This window comes from Rhamphochromis longiceps, linkage group LG5 (genome assembly GCF_057381845.1).
Source record: "Rhamphochromis longiceps isolate RC_006_pf linkage group LG5, R_longiceps_female_GT1.1, whole genome shotgun sequence".
Taxonomy (NCBI): domain Eukaryota; kingdom Metazoa; phylum Chordata; class Actinopteri; order Cichliformes; family Cichlidae; genus Rhamphochromis; species Rhamphochromis longiceps.
The window spans coordinates 17,397,113-17,416,951 of record NC_140561.1 but is presented as its reverse complement, the minus strand read 5'-3'; the positions used below and the strand labels follow the sequence as shown (position 1 = coordinate 17,416,951).

Here is a 19,839-nt window from a genome sequence, read left to right as displayed (position 1 = left end):
TATAAGCAACCAGTAGATCATAGATTTCCTTCTTGTCACTGCATAACTGAAAGATGCCAGATATGAGCCCAGCCACCTTCCCAGCCACATGGCCCCTGACGCTCTGTGGTGACAGTTTGTTCTTTTGAGGTAATCTTCAAAATGTGCTTGTCATCTTCGATGGTAGGAACATGGTGCTTCTCCTCGAGGGAGGGAAATAGAAATAATGGGCAGAGGAAAAAAACTATGTAATCCTCTCACCAGTCTATATACAGGAGCAAATTGAGTAAGTGCTTAAGTGTATGTCATGCTACTCCAATAAAGGACCACATCAGACCTGCTTCTAGGTCTGATGTGCAGATACCTGCTTCTAACATTTGACACAACTTTAATTTAAATCTCTGTAATCTTACAGCCGTATCAAAGCACACGGGCGGCCCGGATCCTCGAGTGGCTCAATTGAACCTTGAGAACAATATACACTCCAAAACTAATCTGCCAGTGATATCTTGGCTACTATTCTGAGGCATCTTTAATGAACACGACTCATTTTCAGTAATGGGGGCCTATATAATTGAGTGACAAAAAGGGAGACCGCGTTTGATACCGAACAATTCCTCAGCTCCAATTATACAGATCTGTCTGATCTTTTGCCAGGAATAAAAATAGATGATGTTGGAGACACCCAGGCTAGGATGTTAATGAGGAAGAAATGACTCTTTTGGTGTTTGAAATTATTTATTAGTGTTTAAATATATACCTTAGGTACCGCCTACACTGATGAAATACACTAGAAAGGTGAGATTTTCCTACACAACCAATTGTGGAGCTGAATATAGAACAACTTGGAAGTGTCTTCCACTTGTCTTATTTCTCTTCACACTCCCGCATTTTCTTCTCCTTGACTGGAACAATGCCTTTGACACGCTGGATTCCTGCTTTTCCTTCTCCGGTTCGACTTACCTTTGCTGCCTGTTAAATGTCTTCCTTTTCTCATTCATTTCTCCCCCCTCTCCATCTCATCTGCTTCCTTTCCTTCACTTTCACTCGCCTGTTGTTTGCCAATATGTCGTCTTGTTGCTTAAATTTGTTCAAGGATCAGATGCTTGCTGTCACCGGGGATTCAACTGGATTCTGCTGCCACCGGAAGGATGGCCTGCCTAATCACTGTGCCATCCTGACACTCGCTGGCAAAGTTGAAAGGTGTTTTTTTTTGTTAATCCTTGACTTTCTTGTTTGCAGGGTACTTTAGAAGACTGCCAGCTGATCTGACTAAAATATTTTTGGCCAGTAGTTCCTGGATTGATCTGGGATTTCCATTTGCTGTTTCCTAACAATAACAAGCAGCACTTTCTGTATGACAGCTGAGGTGCAGTAGTGCGTGTATGCAGTAATACACCATGTACCCCACTCTGCACAGGGGGATTTAGTTTATACTTGCTTCAAAACAACCACAGATATGTATCAGTGCGTATCTTGCAGGGTAAAGCTGCAGTCAATTACATTAAAGTCTTTTATGCAGTCTGTGGTGCTTCCTGCACAAGGATTTTTGTTCTCTGACTTCAGCCTTCAAAGCGGTGACCATCACCAGGTAGCATTACAAAGTAGTCTGGGTAAAACTGCATCGAGTCTGGGGAAAAGCTGAAAAATATGAATGGAAAAGGTCACGGTTAAGCCCAAACCTGATTTAGAATGGAGTGGACACGAAGAAACGCGGCGACAGCGATTGGTTATCTCTGATTGGTAAATATTACTCTTACTGAATATTACTTATCGTAAAACATAACAATCGAGAATATTAGTTATGACTCAAAAACTCATAAAACGGGGTTCCAGTGATGCCAAACAGCTGGAGTTTCTGTGGTGGCAAAAATGCCTCACTGATACTCTGAATTTAGAAATAGTACAAAAAAACTATAAAAATTATCTTTCTTTTTTTTGAGCTATTCAACTCCAAAAGTTCTGGTTAAGTTTTGAAATCTGTTATGAAGTCTACCTCTTTATAAGCATACCCTCTCAGCGGCCGCTCCATCTGGGCTATTGTAGGCTGAGTACACACCTGGCAGCTCCTTGTTATCACCTGCTACGAGGTATTCAACAGCCCGCTATTGTGAGCGATCCAGCTGGCTATATAAGAGAAACTCAACAAATCAAATATTTTGTCACGTCGCTAAAAAGTTCAGCTTTTATGCTCACGCCTCTTTCTGCCACTTGTTCTCCGTCTTGCTTTTATAACGAGGCAGTGTGGCTTTTAATTGTATTTGAGGGGAGAGAGAGAGGTTGCATGTGAACCAAAGCATGCTGAGTAATTTAAACTCACAGATGGACGTGTCTTGCGGTGACAGAACCCCTTCGTCATATCTTTTCAGTTTGTCCACTGATGGGGTGTTAAATGGGCGCGGTCATCCATTAGCTGTGCTCCCCAAATGGGAGACTGACAACATCAGCCTTTTGAAACTATTTCAACAGAAGTAGTAGAATACATTAAAGCCCTCGGACACTCCTTTGGCAGCACGTGGATGTTTTTAGATGCAACACCACACTGGCTGAAAAAAAAAGTGTCCTATGACTGGAGGGGAAGTCAGCCAAAATAACATACGGCTGTCACTGAAATATTTACAGTCAGCTCCCATTGGAAGTTTAGGTTTTAACAAAGACACTGAAAATGAAACAGAAATGCCATTTTTTCATCACCTGATTTGAGAGTTTGAATCACTGGAATTTCATAGATTCATGCCTAAAGTGCGCATCACTACAATATAAACTATTTTAGGGACAAGGCGTAGCCTGGGAAGCTCAACATGGTCTCACATTTAAAACCTATTAAAATAAATGGCAAGCTGAATAGAGTGGAGAGACCATGTGCAGCACTATTTTTTATTTGGCTTCCAGTGGCTGTTTGTCTTGTTTGGAGGAGAAAATCTTGCAGGAAGTGGGACGGATGCTTTACTTTTACAGCGGAGACACTGTGTCTTGCTAGTCTTATTCATTTAGAGATGTCACTTTGGAGAGTCTTGTTAAACTTCAGCTTCTCCTTTTGTCAACTGGTGCAACGACTGGGATGAATGTGTGCCAACTAATACAGGAAAGCAAATCAGCAGTCGGTCATCCACTGACTCATGGAGGCAAGGTGTAGAGATACCTCGATGTCTTCGTCAACATGAGATGGGCTCAGAATGAGACACATTAGAGTATGAGATGCACATAACAAACAGCTGGAACTACAGACGCTGTCTCTACACCCTGATACACTCACGCCAGAATAGGGAAAGTCTTCTGCACTCGCTCCAGATGTGGAAGGTTAGGATGACATTATATTGAAGGAAATGTTTGAAATACTAAGGCCTCAGGCTACGAGATAAGGCCTCTCTGGGAAAGGCATACAATGTAAGAATAAGTAAGAAGACAACACATTTACTTCAGGTTATTGCTTTATCCATGTGTGTCATCTATCGTAAAAAAAAAAAACCATTTATATTCTGCAAAAATATGCCTCCGTGTTGAAGTGTAAAAGTTGGTGTATTGGAAAAGAATTATTCAAACTGCAGTGGAAGAGACTTCAGAAATAAATCATCATAATGTGCCGTACACCAAACAGGTGGCTTAAATGTCCACCAGGTGTAGCTTTAACGTCACTGCAAAGACAAAGAAAGCACGAATGAAACAGAAATGTCATTAGCTAACAAGATATTCTCGGAAAACTGAGACTATGGTGTTAGCTAATGTTAGGCATCATACAGAAACAAAAGATTTTTTTATATTTAAACTATATATCCTGGGTAGAAAAATACTTTGTGATAGCTTAACAAGCTACATCATACAGCACATTTTTCCCCTTTCATCCAGCTGACAAACATGATAAAATAGGCTTTGCATTTAACACACAGTGTCTTCAAAAGTATTTACCCTCTTCCTGATTTTTTTGTTTTTTGCATATTTTTCACATTTCTATGTTTCCAGTTACAGATTTTAATATCAGACAACTATAACCTGAGTAAATACAAAACAAAGTTTTTAAATAACGATTTCATTTATTAAGAGGGAAAAACCTCTCCATATACCCGACCCTGTAAGTAATAGCCCTGCCTGCTGAATCACGAATTAATTCCATTGTTTTTGAGAGCTGAGTTTAAGTTAACTAACCATACCCTGGCCTGATTACTGCCAGACTTTTTAAATCAAGAAATCACTTAAATAAAACGCGTCTGACAAAGTGAAGCAGATTAAAAGATCTCAACGTGTAATGCACCATGCCAAAAACTAAAGAAACAGCTGAGAAATAAAGTCTGGAAAGAGTTACTGATGGAACCATGAAATCTGCTCTCTACCAGAAAATCCTGAAGGACAATGTCCAACCATCAGTTCACCCCCTGAAGATCAAGCACACCCAATTTTTGCAGCAGGACAATGATCCAAAACGCACCAACAAGTCCACCTTTGAATGGCTCAGAACAAACAAAAGGAAGGTTTTGGAGTGGCCTAGTCAAAATCCAGACAGAAATCCAATTGAGATACTTTGGCATGACCTAAACGGGCCATTCATGCTCAAAAATGTGGCTAAATTAAAGAGTGATCTGAAAGACTTGCCAACTATTTCAAATGCCTGTGGATAGCTTTGTTCCCTTAATACTTGAAATCATTATATAATCAGCTGCATTTTATATTTACTCAGGTTATCTTTTTTTTGATGATGATCTGAAACAGGTAAGTGTGACAAATATCTAAAAAACTAAGAAATTCAGAAGAGAGCAAATATTTTTTCATGGCATTAAATACCAGCCATTTCTGAGGGCTCAGTCCACAGATTATGTCTATATATTTATTCTAGAGTAGTGTTGCATGATTTACAGTTCCAAATAATCCTTATTTATATCCGATGGGCGTCGGTGCATTCCCACAGCTCCTTCATTGTCTGAATCGAGTTGTTTTCAGCTCCTCTCCCTTTAAGCCAACTTGTTCTAATTGGCTGCAACTGCAAACTGCAAGATTCAAAACTCAATTTTAAAGCCAAATGTTTGATACTTGTACAGTTTTAAATAGGTCTGGACAGTATTAGATGTGTTTGTTGTATCTGGCTCTTTGCATCACATTAACACTTCAAATATTTGGAAGGTTTCCTTCACTTGATGTCTGTAAGCAGTAATTGCATACTGGTTCAAAGTGACTGACAGCCTAAAGAGCTGTGTTTGCTGAATGACATCCTCGGCGATAATGTACCATGACAGAGGTTGTAAAGATTATTTATTAAAGGATCTTGCAAACTATGTAATTAAAAATACTGACAGGCCTCCCCATTGCCCTCTCACAGGAACACGAAAACCGAAAAAAGAGAAAAAAAAACACTGACACACAAAGTTGATTTCTCGCCCACTCTCAAATATATAACCTGTTTATAGCACTGTCTTGGTGATATTTCAAGACACACAGAATCTCCTGCTGTTTCAGCTTTTGGCTTGTCACATTTCATTATACTGTGTGGGCATGTGTGTATATGTGTTCATGCTTTCATAGCACAGGAACATTTAAGGAAGTGCCTTTGATGTCCAGCTCAGTCCCTTGTGTATGATTGGCTCTGACAGGGTAGCGAGCACTTCTCGGACTTCTGTGTGATTGGCTGGCTGACACAGTTTTGCCTGAAATTTATCGAAACGCATCTTGAGGCAATCCCACACATCCATAAAATCCGCGTCATCAGTAGCTATGTCCCTTTTTCTTTAGGATTCATCTCAGTTTTCTAAGCGCACACCAGGTTCTCAGCATTTTCAGTAATTACTTTCACTGCACACAAAAAAAGATACGACAGACACCTTTGAGAGAGATAGCTGAGAAAAGAGAGAGAGAGAGAGAGAGAGAGAGGCAGGAAAAAGATGCATAAAAAAAACATCCCCCCCCCCACAAAAGTGATCTGTCACAACTTTTTTCGTCTATCCTCACAGCTCCTTCATGATTTACTTTGTTTTCTTCTCAGAACTGTCTTCTAAATTAGAAACAGGCAGATACCCCATGAGGACAGGGAATTCATTACTTTTCTGACACAACATATCTGCATTAATTATGTGCCAGGAGGGAAGAGCAACCCATCATTATTTTAGATATTTGGCAAATAATGTAATCCAGTGTAAAAACAAAGAAAGAGGAAGAAGCCTGAATCATGACAGTGTATTTAAAATGCTTCTAAATTCGTTAACCATCATATTAGTCACGTGGATGCTCTTTCATTTTTTTTCCCATCGACTCACAATTTGTTAAGCCTTGTGTTGTCTGAATAATGAGCATTCTGCTTTCACCCCACACGTATGTGGTTTACAGTGCTAACGGTAGCTTGGTCACTCTTAAAACAATGGCTGCTTGAATTAAGACATTGACAGCTGAGGACAGTCTCACATCTAACCCGTAACTACTATACACGGGCTCAGAGACCAGTTAGCAAACACAAAAACTCCTTGCAATTGCTTTGGTCATTAGCATATTGCTGTGGTTTGCATGAACAATAGCGACTAGTCTGCAAATACTAGCAAACTACTTAAGTTTTACTCCTTGTGGTTTCACTGCAAGCTTTAGTGAAACTTGAAAAAGTGCAATTTAAACCTTTGTTCATATTCAAGGTGCAAGTTTCACTGTGAAAGCGAATAGTCTCCATTTCTGGTTTGCATCGCACATTTCACAGTTTCACTAAAGCTTGGCAAGTAGTTTGCTAGTGTTTGCTGACTATTCAGCATTTTCCTTACAGACTACGGGTGACGATTGCAACCATGTAGTGACCAAAGCAATTGTAAGGAGCTCTTAGCAACTTATATGACAATAGCAACTAGCAGTAACCTCTAGCAAGCACAACAGGTCAAGGATTATACACTCTTCCCTAGCAACTGGCAGTTACCAGAGTCAATGACTGGTCTCTAGGCCTGTATGAATGGGGCTTTAGCAATTAATTTTACAGTGATTGTCAGCAACTTTCAGCAACCACTCACAGCCAGTCAGCAATTGGTTGCTAACTTGGCTGATACCTTCAAGGGCAGCATTTTTAACTGTTTAATTTTATAAGAGAAAAGCTTGTTCGAAGAGAATTGTAAATTTATTGCTACATCACCATCTCTCATTTCAACATTACCGACTGTTCATGGTGTGTGTATTATATTTATTATCAGGTAGAAAGAGAAGGTCAACAGATGCAACAGTGTGGGGAAAACAGCAGATATGCAGATAAGAAAGTGTAAATTGTTGTACCTGTCATAATCTCCATTGCAGAGTGCTCGTACTGGGATGGTAAAAGGCTGCCACACTGGATTTAATGTGTTCTTCACCACCTCTGTTTTGTGGCAGATAGTAAACCTAGAGAAGGAGAACAAATGTTATCAAATATATTCAAGAAAACAGTGAAATAAAATTTGTCCTTTGTTGCTTACACAAGCCAGAGAGAAATACAAAACTATGCAGGGAAGAAGCAGGTAATGTAGGAGATGGGCAAAACAATAAAGAAAATCTTGCAGTCTTAAATAGGGCTAGGCCAGTCTCACATATTTTAGACCATAACAAATAATTTTATATTTTGTCTAGCTTTTTAATTCCCTATCTTTGACCGCAGGTGAGACTATGATATGCTAATGGATTCCTTTGATATCTAAAATTTTTGCAGTCAAAAAAAACCTCCTAAAAAGCAACAACGTATCAGTTTTAATCCTGCCTTTTTACCCAAAGGCCTGGATTACTCATGCACTACTAATTGCCTCAAGCCTTTCAGACCCCTGTGACTCATTTAACCATGAGCCTCTAGCATGCCTATGGGGATTGGTTTCCCAAGCTGTTAACATAAAGAGAAAAATGCATGAAAAAAAACTCCAACTAGACTAACACAACACTTGGTAAAGCATCTGTTGGCAGATAGCGCTGACTCCGTGACAATTGCAAAGCCCTCTGGGAGGCTAAACAGCACTCTGGGAAAGCGTGAGGAGATAGGAGAGTCTTGTGCATCCCTACGTGAATTGCCTCAGAAACTGTTTTTCCTATTGGTTTAAAAGGCAGGTGCAGATGCAGTGTTTTTCTTTATCTGTTCATTTTATGCTTCTTACATTAATTGCCTCTTTTTCCAATTTGCTCTCCTGGAGTGTTTTATGTAAGGCATAGTCCTGGGAGTTGTGGTTGTGGTGTGAACTGGATAGATGCCTCTGTACACAGCTTTCTGGGGTGTACGCACCTCATGAACCACTCCAGCTCCTCTCTAATAATCATATTTAGCTGTTTTTGTCTGTACTGTTCCACTAAATGTTGTGCATTTCAATCATGGACTTAACATGGCAAATGCAGCACCTTTGAATTAGACCACCGCACCAAGACTGGAGCTCCATGGATTATGTCTCAGGAGCCTTCCTCAAACGCTTCCCAATGCAAGACAAAATCACAAGCAGCACTCACGTTCCATCCTCGTTGCTTCTGTAGAAAACCATGAAAGGGTCCGACTTGCCAAAGAAGTCCTTTTTGTCCAGCTTGTTGGCACAAAACTGCATGGTGCCACTATCCTGTAGGGATGCATGGGAATGTTCATCGTTAGTTCTTTGTGATTTTATTCATGGTGGCCTATTTCTGATCTTGCTTCCTACTTCTCCACTTTTGTCTTCACAGCTTGCAGGAGGGCAACAGATGGATGCAGCTGTTTGTGCATCACACAATAGGATACTGAATACTGAATGACGAAAAAGCATCTTTTCATTTCACGTTTTCTGACATACTGTAGTTTGTGTAGTTGTGTATATTTTTTACAGTGACAGTCAGACATCTGGACTGCCAGTGTTATTGTCCTTTCTGTGCTTTTTTGTTGTTGTTGTTGTTGTTGTTGTTTTTTAAACATTACTAAAGACATCAAAACTGTGCGTCTGATAGCAGCTTTGCAGATTCTTGGCTTTCCCTCAACCAGCTTCTTGAGGTCGTTTCCTGGAGCTTTCCCGACAGTCTTAAAGGAATTCACACTTAATGGTGAGGACTTGTTGGCTAAATAAAATGTCAACAGTGTCACCAGGAAAGACCATCACACCTCCTTTTGCACTGGGAATCGCACATGCCGATACCATCTGTTCACACAGCAGTTAAAATATGACCTTCAACATCTGTTTCCTCTTTTTCCAAATCCAAAGTGCCACTGTTGAGTCTGATGTGAGGGTATGACTGCAGGAAAAAACTGGCATATCAGCTTACAGGTTGAATTTCAAACCACTGATTGAAATAGTTTTCAAATTAAAAGTTCACATGCAATCTTCCCTGATAAATGCAGATTTTTCTGTATCTACTTTTAGGAAAATCTGACATTTTTGTCTGACATTCATGGAAATATAGAAAATCTCACAAATTTAAAAAAAATGCATTTTGCATCTATGTATTCATTACTGACATATAGTCACAGCTACTGGGGTTTTCAATGTATATTCAATTTAAATTTAAATCTTTCAATCGATTCCATTTGCAGACTCATAAATAATGTTGTGAAATCATAACTTGTAATTGTAATTTTATTATGCTGTCTGAAAAAGTTATTTCTTGTAAATTGAGTGCTTAAATAAAGATTAAATAAAATAAAATAAATTAACAATATTCAGCTTTTGCGTTAGTTTTATGTGGGCCCTGTGATGGACTGGCTGTCTGGGTCCGGTGTGCACTCCACCTGCGGGATACACCAGAACTCTCTGAACCCTGAAATGGACAAGTGATTAAGAAAATGACTGGCTGGGCAGCTGAGTGCATGGATGGACAGACGGATGGAGACTTTGGTAGATTTTCAAATGTGAAATTTAATGGCTTTGGACTTTTTTATACTGACATTTCACATAGACATAAGACACCATCTAATTGCTGAAGATCAGCAAAAATTAGCTTCAGTGGGAGTCTAAAAGAGTTAGGACTCACTGTCTGTCCACTACATTCTCACACATACATGCGCTCATGCATGTCAGAATTCTCGACACTGCTGCTGAAAAGACAAAAAGCTTATTTCTTGAGGTATAGTATAATATTTTGGCAAAATACTTTCCATTTATTTATACGAGGAATGGATTTAGACATATGACTATCTAATGCTTTAGTCTGCGTAGTGTAAATGTCACCTGCTTATATGGTCTCGCTCTGTCAAGCTCTGGCACTCGGCCCAGAGTCCACTCCAGCTTTATCTATAAACACGACCTAATGATCCACTACGCGCACGTGTGTGTGCGCGTGCAGATATTGTAATCAATGTACCGTATCCATCTAGTAGCAGTCTTGCTAAAATTAGTGTCATCTGCTTACCAAGTCTAATTCTAGCATGAGTAATAGTCATCAAGTTAACGTCTTCTGATACCTGTCACAGCATCTGGAATGTGTCAGGTTCATTTCGGCCTCAGAGGAACACCAGACAGAAAGTATGCTTTGAGCTTGGGGCTTTGGTTTGTCTAATATGTTCTGAGAAAGGTTGGATGCACTTACAGGGACCTTTTATGCTTTTCCATCAGAATTTCATATTAAATTGAAACATGTTAAAAGGAATTCCTGTGAGCCAAGAGTTCAGGCTTTCGATTTGAACCTTTCTTGTTTACACGGCCACATAAAGTCAGACTTTGACTTATAAGATCACACGGATAACTTCCAATAATATGAACAGAGCAAGTGCTGTTAAAAACAGTTTTATTGGAACTTAATGAAAACATTTACGCTGAAACGTATTGTTATTGTTGGCAGTTAACCAGTTAATGGAATTCTTATGCTTACACCCTAGCATATCTCTAAGAGAGATTACCTGTGAGGGTGGGTGACCTACGGCTATTGTGGATAAACAAAGATAAACAAAGACCACAAAAAAAACATTATACACCACAAATAAATCAGAGGCCAGCAGCAGATGCTGTGAGATTAATTCTTACTGCAAAACAGCTCGTATTCTTCATCTGTAGTACTCCCACTTTCTCTAACAAATGGGCCTGATTTTGCATTTTCTCCCACTGCTGTTTATCATGAAATGTAGCGCTTTTTAAAGCTCCAAATATAAATCACTGGTCCGCTGTTTAGCATTGTAGTACTACTTGTTTACTGCGGCCGGTCCGTGTTCTGGGCTCTCCCTGTGTGCGGAGATGGGGACTGACAGAGATGGGGCCTGACTGATCTCTGGCACATGAGCTGTAGCTAATCTCTGAAACACAGTGGGTTCATTACAGTACATTTAGATGCTATAACAGTAGATTGCTGTTGTTGTCAGAGCCTCGGGCCTTCCACTGGGCAGCCATGGCGCCACTAATGATAGCTTAATAGCTTTTTAATGTTGCAGCTTGCACCTCATGTTTGGTCATGTGCCGAGTGGCAAATCAGCAAAAGAATGTGTGTGAGATTGTAGATGTGACAGGCCGGGTTTGGGAGTGAGGGCTTGAGTGTCTTTATACACAAATGCATTTTAATTCCAGTTTGCATGTTGCTACAGTGTCCTCTCACTATTTTTATCAGACACGGGCAGGCACACTGCAGCGCACTCAAGAAAACATCACATCCAATCCAGCAGCCAGTGAGGAACTTTATCTGTATTCTGCCCTCAGCCTGACGGACACACGCACACTACATGACTGGCGTTTGACACAGACCTCCTACATTGAGCTTACTCGCTCACTCACTTTCAATCTCTTAAAAAAACAGTCTTTTAATCCTGAGGGAGAGTGCTGATACCCACACTGCTTACTGATTGATGCACAAGCATATGTATGAGTATGAATGTGAGAAGTAGAATTTCTCTTTCGCTGTAGCAACAGATTTTATTTCATCTCTGGCTCTTTCTTTCATCCCATCCCTGGATACTCGATGAATATTTTCCATTTCAACAAGTGCCTGACTTCAACAAGTTTCTTACTGCTCGTGAAACCGCTCGAGCTCTCGATTCATACTGCCCTCGGCTGAAGCATACTTGCATTTTTAAACCTCTGAAGGCGCATACTGCAGCAAAAGTGTGTCCGTGCACCTTATAAAAAATTATTAATAAACTGGCCATAGGCTACAGGACCACAGACAGAAATTTAGATCAGTTCCAGGGCACTAGGTAAGCCTGAATGGTCACACTAAATTAATTCAATCAATAATTTTTAACAACAGTCCATTTTCTGCTTTACAACACTTTCCCAACCCACTAACTGCAAGCATGTGTGTGCCCATGCATACTGCATAAAGATAATCAAAAAATACACAAATCCTTGGGCACCTCTGCACCACTTCAGCTGCTGCAGCTACTTTAAATCACTTCCTTTAATTCCTGCTCTGGATTCTTCAAGTTAAGATGCATAATAGATCTAATCCATTGTATCAAAACAGCAACCCTTTGATTTGCCCTTTTCATGACCAGCAAGCTACTGGTCATGCTCCGCTCCTGATGTGCTACCTCTGGGTTTTGTGCAGACTCTTTCACTGCTGTTTGCTTTCTGGATTTTTTTCCAGACACCAGATTCTCATCAGTAGCAAAAATATTTACATGAATCACTTTCAGGCAGAACTTGATGTTTGTTCTCTGCACAGTTTTGAGGTCCTCCAGGGTTTGTCCTAAAAGTAGCAGGAAAGGTGGAGGCAGTGTAGATGTCCACATGGAGACAACTTTGAAGGAGATTTTGGCCTAAATGTTTGGCTGCTATCGCCTGTGAGGAAGATAGCATTCAAAACTTGTCCCCTGCTTCCTTCAAAGATTTTTAATCTGTGTCCAGTAAAATGAAATGCATAAAAAATAAAGACTGAAATAGTAAATATAAACCCTCAACAGAGTTTGAGGAATTTGTAAGTTAAGTTTCAATAACAGATGCAAGGGTGTACTAAATCAAAGATATTCTCCTGATAAAGGTTGTTAAACTGCTCCCAGAAATCCAGTTAAAACTGCAGTCTGGGATTTGCGTGGTTTATTTTACACATCTGCTACAGAGTATCGACAGCAAGCTTTCAAGCAGTTTAGCAGTTGTTTGGTCCTGAAGGCGTTTTAGGGATCCAGCTGCAACCTGACAATTTGTGTTCATCTAACCCTCAGTAAAGTCCTCTAAATATAGCTGAAGTTGCCTCACAACCAATACCGACCTTGTCATGTTGCCCACAGCTTCTTTAGACCATCTAAAAATGCTGTAATAAAACATTTAACAATAGACAGCAGATCATATTTTTTTACTGTTCTATTAATATAAATGTTAATGTAAAGTAATAGCAATGCGTGTGTATGAGTGTGTGTATGTGTGTGGGTGGTTGGGTGTGTAGCAGTGTTGCTGCTACTTTGAGTCAGCAAGTAAAGACACACCAAATCTGCGAGGAGTTGACAGGCACATAAAAGCATTTATGATGACAGCATGTAGAGGATATTAAATATGCATCTGCTTCTGCCTCATTAACACTCTGAGCCACAAACATGCACACTTTTGCACTCCTGCTTTGTGATCAACAGCCCTTTGCTAATATGGAGAGAATGGCAGTATCAATATTTAGCTAGAGGGACAAAGACTAGGTAGAGACACATTCACACCCTCAGGGGGGAATAAGGACTGTTTGTGTCAGAGCAGAAACAGTTACTGACACATGAATTACGAAAAAAAGAAGACAAATAGGCAAATGTATACTATAAACTAATTTATTAGAAACACATAGGCCTGAATTAGTGTTAGGCAGTGTGTTGTTGGGGTTTAATGCAGAAAAAAAAAGAAAAAGGGGCAATCAGCGAATTCATTAAATTCCCAATTGATGAGTCTGAGAGGAAATAGTGAGTCAAAGGTGGGCTTAGTGGGCTAGTATGTTGTCCTTCTGTGTTCAGTGATGTATGAGAGCACAGATTTATGATCATTACATGATCATATTGATTGTCCAGTCATTATAAACTGTGACAGTTATTACACAAACCCACTTAACCCACTTCCTAAGTTTGACATCATCTGGGTCCAAACTCTTCTTCAGTTTCCAAACTCAAGCAAACACTGTGGCATCACTAAGAATTTAGATTAACCCAATCTTTTAATTTCCAACACAGTGATGAGTGTTGCTGCTCTCCCAGGTATACTAAAGTTTAACATCCAAGCATCCATGAAGAAAGAGGATTTAGGAAGTTTAATGGGCTTAGAAGTTAGCAGCAAGTTAGCTCGCTAGTTTCAAATATAAAGATGGAATGATATAAAATGGTATATATACCATATATCATAGTTACAGTGATATGCATAAACAGCAGCAATGATTGCAGGGTATTGAAGTTAGGCTAGCTGGTAAATAATTTATAATAATCGTATTCTACCTGGTTGCTAGCTACCGAGCTACTGTTAGGATAATATAATCACAGTAGAACAGCAAAGATGGAGGATGACTATTAATGTTTTTCCCCTCAGTAAAAGTCAGTGTGAGGGTTCCTGATGAGCAGAGACAAATGCTGAAAACGGACCGTCCACAACACGAGGTTAGTCACTAACATGCTGCTGCGTGGTTTGAATTACTCACTCTGAAAAATACCTGATCCTAAGCTTCATGTCCTCACTGAAATGGTTAGCATCAGAGTGATTATTTTCTGAATCTTTCAAATATTTGGTGCCTGGTAAACTGTGAACACATGGGCTGTAGTTCCATCATAAGCTTTTAAAAACTGAGCTTAAAAATGTGCAGCACATGATTATTGCTAATAAAAAGTCAGACAGGCCAACAGTGATCACTGATTACTTTTATGGGCTTGTTTATTATATTAAATAAAATAAGATAGAATTACAACACAAACAAGAGCCTCAGTGAATGCAGTAGGAGGTTGGACCCGGAAGCAACGTTGATCACAAGTGAACAGCTAATATCTTACTTTCCTCTGTTCTTGCTTGATTTATAGCTGCAATAAATCTGAATTTGTGGTCTATGTTTTCATGAAGGTTCGTAGAATTTAATAAGTTTACCAAACAGTGTACATGAGGGGAATTATGCAGAAGCAATTTCTCCTCCACACACAAAGCATCTTCTAACGTCCCCATTCCCAGCCGCTCCAGGTTTTTCCTCCTTTCTACGTTTCAATACTGTATTTTCCATTTTCCATTTGTTCTCTGCTCACGCTGATCGAAAACCTGTTCAACTTAGCTCCACACCAAATGTTCTGAAGGCTGCCCTTCAGATGTACTGTACAATCTGAAGTGGAATGTAGAGGCATCAAAGAAGATTTTAAAAGAGAAAAATGGAAGCACGGCAAGTGGAAGCGACCAGACGAGGAGGCTGCCATTCGGATTTAGGAAACTGCTCTGCTCAGATGAAAATGTTTCGTCCTCATCACAATGACAGAAAGATCAATCAGAATCAAAGAAGCAAAAAAGACATATATATCGAGGCCTGTCAGAAAGCAAATTAAGTTCCTGGCTGTTACACATGCACAGAGTAAACATCTGTACTCTTAGTAAGGAAACTTCTCCACTGGCTGTTTTGGTCAATCACACAGATGGCAAAATAGTCGGGCAGGCAGTTAAATTTAAGCAATTAAAGCAAAATGAAAATCCTCACGGGGATCTATCAGCTTTTAATGTGGTGGACGTTTCTCTTAAAGCAAGAGCAAATATAGAGATGCTGGGGGCAAAACCAAGCTTCTGTGCTCCCACTTTGTGAAGAAAGAGTTGCCTTATTGCCAGTGGGATTCAGTGATATAGTACATGTACTGGAAGAGATTAGGTGGTCAGTGTTACCATGAGGATACTGTGTACATCCAGAACTGTGTGCAAGAAAAGTCAGCACAATACCAAGCGAAAATACAGCCGCTAGATTTGGAGGGGGAGCGGCCACGTTGTCAGAAATCCTGCAGGATTTAGGATCCCCGAAACATTTGAAATTTGCATGAAGCCATAACCACCCCTGCAAATTGGTTGCTTCGGGTGTGTTGATAGCGTCAGCAAGTGGGTGTTAATCAAAATTACGTGACCTAATATTTTTAAATTTACCATGTTTAGATAGCAGCAAGAACTTTTAATAACCAGCACACAGAGTTGGTGAAATGTTTCAGTATACTCAGATTGATTACTTTGCTCCATGGCTCATAAACTTGATTAAATAGGAGAACAGTCTTGTCTTTAATTGCTAGCTCCGTTTCATAAGCTCTCATGGTATTTTGTCCATATGCTTCAGATTTATCAAAGTCAATCTTTGTGGAAATCAGAGAGATAGATAATAGAACATATTTTAATCGGGGTTGCATTTGTTTTGTTTTCGTTTATTTTTAATATATTAGCCTTTGTGTAATCAATAATAATTCAATCAGGGTAATACAACATGGAACCTTTCTGGCAATACCTATTTTGTTTATCTAAAAGTTGCATATGAAGACGCAGAGCTTCTGAGAAAGCGTTAATAATGGGTAAAAGAAATGAATCACCACATTAAAGAACACATCTTCAACCATTCCATGTTTTTCTTTAATTTTCTTTTTCACATTTAAAGCTTAATGATTTCATCCCCGAAAGCCAGTGTAACCCATAAGGTCTAGTGATATAGACTAATTGCATCCGTAGACCATACAAAATGTAGAGAGACGATGTTTCAGTGGGTTAACATTAATTTTTTGGCATGAGCCAACTCTGGTCTACAGCATTGCCAACTGAGGGGTGAAGATATCTTTTTTCGCTGTCTTTGATCTACACTTAAAAGTCTGCTACTGGCATGATCACGGTGGAGTAAGAAACCTTATACTGAGAGATAAAATGTAGGGGAACACACTTTGATTCATTTTGCACATGCTGGGTATGTGCAAACATTACTTGACCCTGGTAAAGCATAATAATAATTATGTTGTGGCAGTAGGTCGAAATAAAGAAAGGTTATAATAAAGTTCCACCCTGAAATTGAGATTATCACACACTAGGTAGGAAACTCAAACATTTTGATTGGATAGCCCATGAGCTTATAGGCTGCAAGAGACATATTAACAAAAAAAGCAGTAATTAAGAGGTCCATAAGGGGTTGTTAATAATGCTGATTTGCAAAAAGAGAACAGAGGTTGAGGGCCACAAAGGTAAATGTGGAGCCACATGCTACATTGCATTACATCCCAGTATAACGTTTTGCTGTTATTCATCATCTCAAGAGACTCTATACACACGGCCCCTTTGCAGGACCCCAGACTGTATCTTTAATGTACTTGTATTTCTTCTAATATCTATATAAGAACTACAGAAACTACAGTGAAACATTGTAAAGCTTTTCCAAAGTTACTTGATCTTTGCAGTACTTTTATTGTTGTTGCAGCACTTTACGTATGCAAATGAGGCTGATAAAGTTTAATCATTTATGCGAACAGATGTATTAAAACTTCCTGCTGTAGACTGTGTAAGCAAAAAGACTTTAAAGAAATACTGGCCCACCACACGCTCGCTTCTACTGGGACTACATCATAAATAGAAAGTGGTAATAACGCCAGCGCATTAATACTTAATTTATGTTAGCCTCTTAAACCTTGCCAGACCCACCAGCGAGGCCATCATTACAAAGTCATGTTCACAAAATCCAGTGAACTGTACTCAGGTCAAGACGTTGTTGTCTTTCCAGGGATAGCAAATGTCTAAATTATAGAAGAAACAGAGAGAGAGAGAGAAATTTTAAACAGTCGTCACACAGACGTGGTGAAGAAGGTACGTGATATATAGTAGAGTTTACAAGTTGTTTGATTTTTAGGTTTAGTTACAGGAATAGGCATTTTATTATTAAAAATTCTGTTGTCTATGGCTGAAGACAAGGTTAAAAGAGCTGTAAGAGTGAAAAACTTTAAATAGTATAGTCTATATAGTGTAGTACTATATACATTTGCCTCACAATCAAAAAGATCCCTGGTTTGATACCAGGAGGAGACACAACTGTCTCAGGGGGTTGCGTTGGGAAGGGCATCTGGCGTAAAAAATAGAATGTGAGGTGACCTATTTTGACTAACTTTGAGTATAGTTCTTGACTGATCTAAAAGTGTCTGTAAAGCTCTCTAGGATAGCTCAGCATTAGTAGATTTTTTTTTCGCACTTTCTATTACAGATGAGTAATAATGTAATAGTGGAGTAAACAGACTAGAAAGTTATTACCACTTCATTACAAAAGTAATAGAAAAGTCATAAAAGTGTTGAGAAACTACCACATGTTTCCTGGACCTTGTTTTTATAGGTTATTAATGTGGCCTTAAATAGAAACAGGCACTTTGGTGCCCTGATTGTTGGTTATTACACAGAAATTATCAGGTAATATAACTTCTGTTTATCAGGTGTTTTCAGGTAATAAGCCACAACATTAAACATACATATTGTTACCTTCAAACAAAGACTAATACTGGGGACAAAAGAATAATTTCAGCATTATGGTAATTTTATCATCATGTTTTCAATTAACATAAAACAAAATTAACTTATTTATTATAAGGTTACTACCACAGATTATTATATATACTGTATATATTAAAAAACAGATTTTGCCATTTTATTGCTAGCAGGTTATTATATTGTTACTATACCTTTACTATATTATTACCAATTTGTTTTGCCTTATGCACATACATTTGCTTCCACATTATTATGCCCAGTTTCTGCCCTGTTACTTACAAGTTACCCGGTTACATCAAGGTCAATGTGATATTGCTCTGGCACAATGTTGATTTGAGAGAATTACATGGATACCAGTTTGGTGGCTAGCACAAACTTGCTAAATCCATATTATTACATTTTTGTTTCCACGTAATCACCCCACTATTACCACATTATTACCTAGCTGCGATAGAAAGTGCGGCTGATATTTTTACACTGGGTCATTTACTATATGTGACCCTCTTCACATACAAACTCCAGCCTGTTACCTAAAATGTAACAAAACATTTTGCACAATGCTTCTAATATGAGTACCGACTGCAGTTGGTGAACAAATGTGTGAAAGAGACAGTATACAAATGTGTTGTATGTGTGTGTTTATGCATGTGCATCCCACAGGCTGCAGGGGACAAGGTCAGGCAGGACGGCATTTTAATTAACCATCACTCAGTCTCACACTATCATCAGCCAAGCAGTTTTTATAGCTAAGAGCTGGTATACACCAGGCGTGAAATAACCCTATATTGATTAATTTCAGTGCCTTTGTGACTGTTTCTATCTGTTTGATTGTGTCTTTTTCTCTCATCTAGACACACTCTGTACACGCAGAAATGTCTGTTTCATCATCTTATCACTGCTTGTTTGATCTTTCATTTTCATTGTGCCATTTTTTCTTTCCCTTTCGCGCTCTCTACGTTATTTCTTTTCTCTTTGGACAGCTTCTTGTATTCACATGTTCCTGTTTTAATCTGTATGCTGGAACCCCAGTGAACCATTTAAAATCTGTATACCAGAATTGGCTGAGGAGGCATTCAACATTCACCACATCATGTTCTCGGGTCCTTTCATTAGAGAGCAGGTCAGCGCGCAGTGTGTAACACCCAGCAGCCGAGTCTGTGTGCGTGATAGGTTGGGTTTTTTTTATACATTTTTATACAGATGGGTAGATGTGCAAACATCCAGACTGATACACGAACGCTACGGTTGCACCAATGACTTGATTAGCTGATCATCAGAAAATAATCTGCAGCGTTTTATTGCTAACTAATGAAGGTTCAAGCAGTGAAACTGCACAGGTGCCATACTGAGTTCTAACTTTTCTTTTGTGTCTTCATCCTTATTTTCTTTCTCATCTCATATTCTTTTTTCCCTTGGATGCCCCTAGGTCTATAAGGGAGAGCGACGAAGTGTGGTACTAGGGATCCCTGATTCTTTCCACTGAGTTATATGCTTACACGCGTTGAGAATTCTAGCATCACCAGTAGGCATTTAGAGACATCCAACCATGCATTTTCTTCCGCTTATCCAGTTCAGGGTCATGGCAGTGACTGGAGTCTACCCCAGC

At 39.3% G+C, this 19,839-nt stretch overlaps 1 protein-coding gene across 1 annotated transcript in view; it reads right to left on the bottom strand.

Annotated features, from left to right (window-relative positions):
• cpne5b (copine Vb) overlaps positions 1 to 19,839 on the bottom strand; it is a 158,031-nt gene that overhangs the window by 23,944 nt on the left and 114,248 nt on the right. Inside the window, exons 9-10 of the mRNA XM_085406201.1 lie at positions 8,389 to 8,492; positions 7,204 to 7,308 (exon numbers count right to left, since the gene is read on the bottom strand). Of these exons, the coding sequence (XP_085262327.1) occupies positions 7,204 to 7,308; positions 8,389 to 8,492 (209 nt within the window). The remainder of the gene's footprint in view (positions 1 to 7,203; positions 7,309 to 8,388; positions 8,493 to 19,839) is intronic.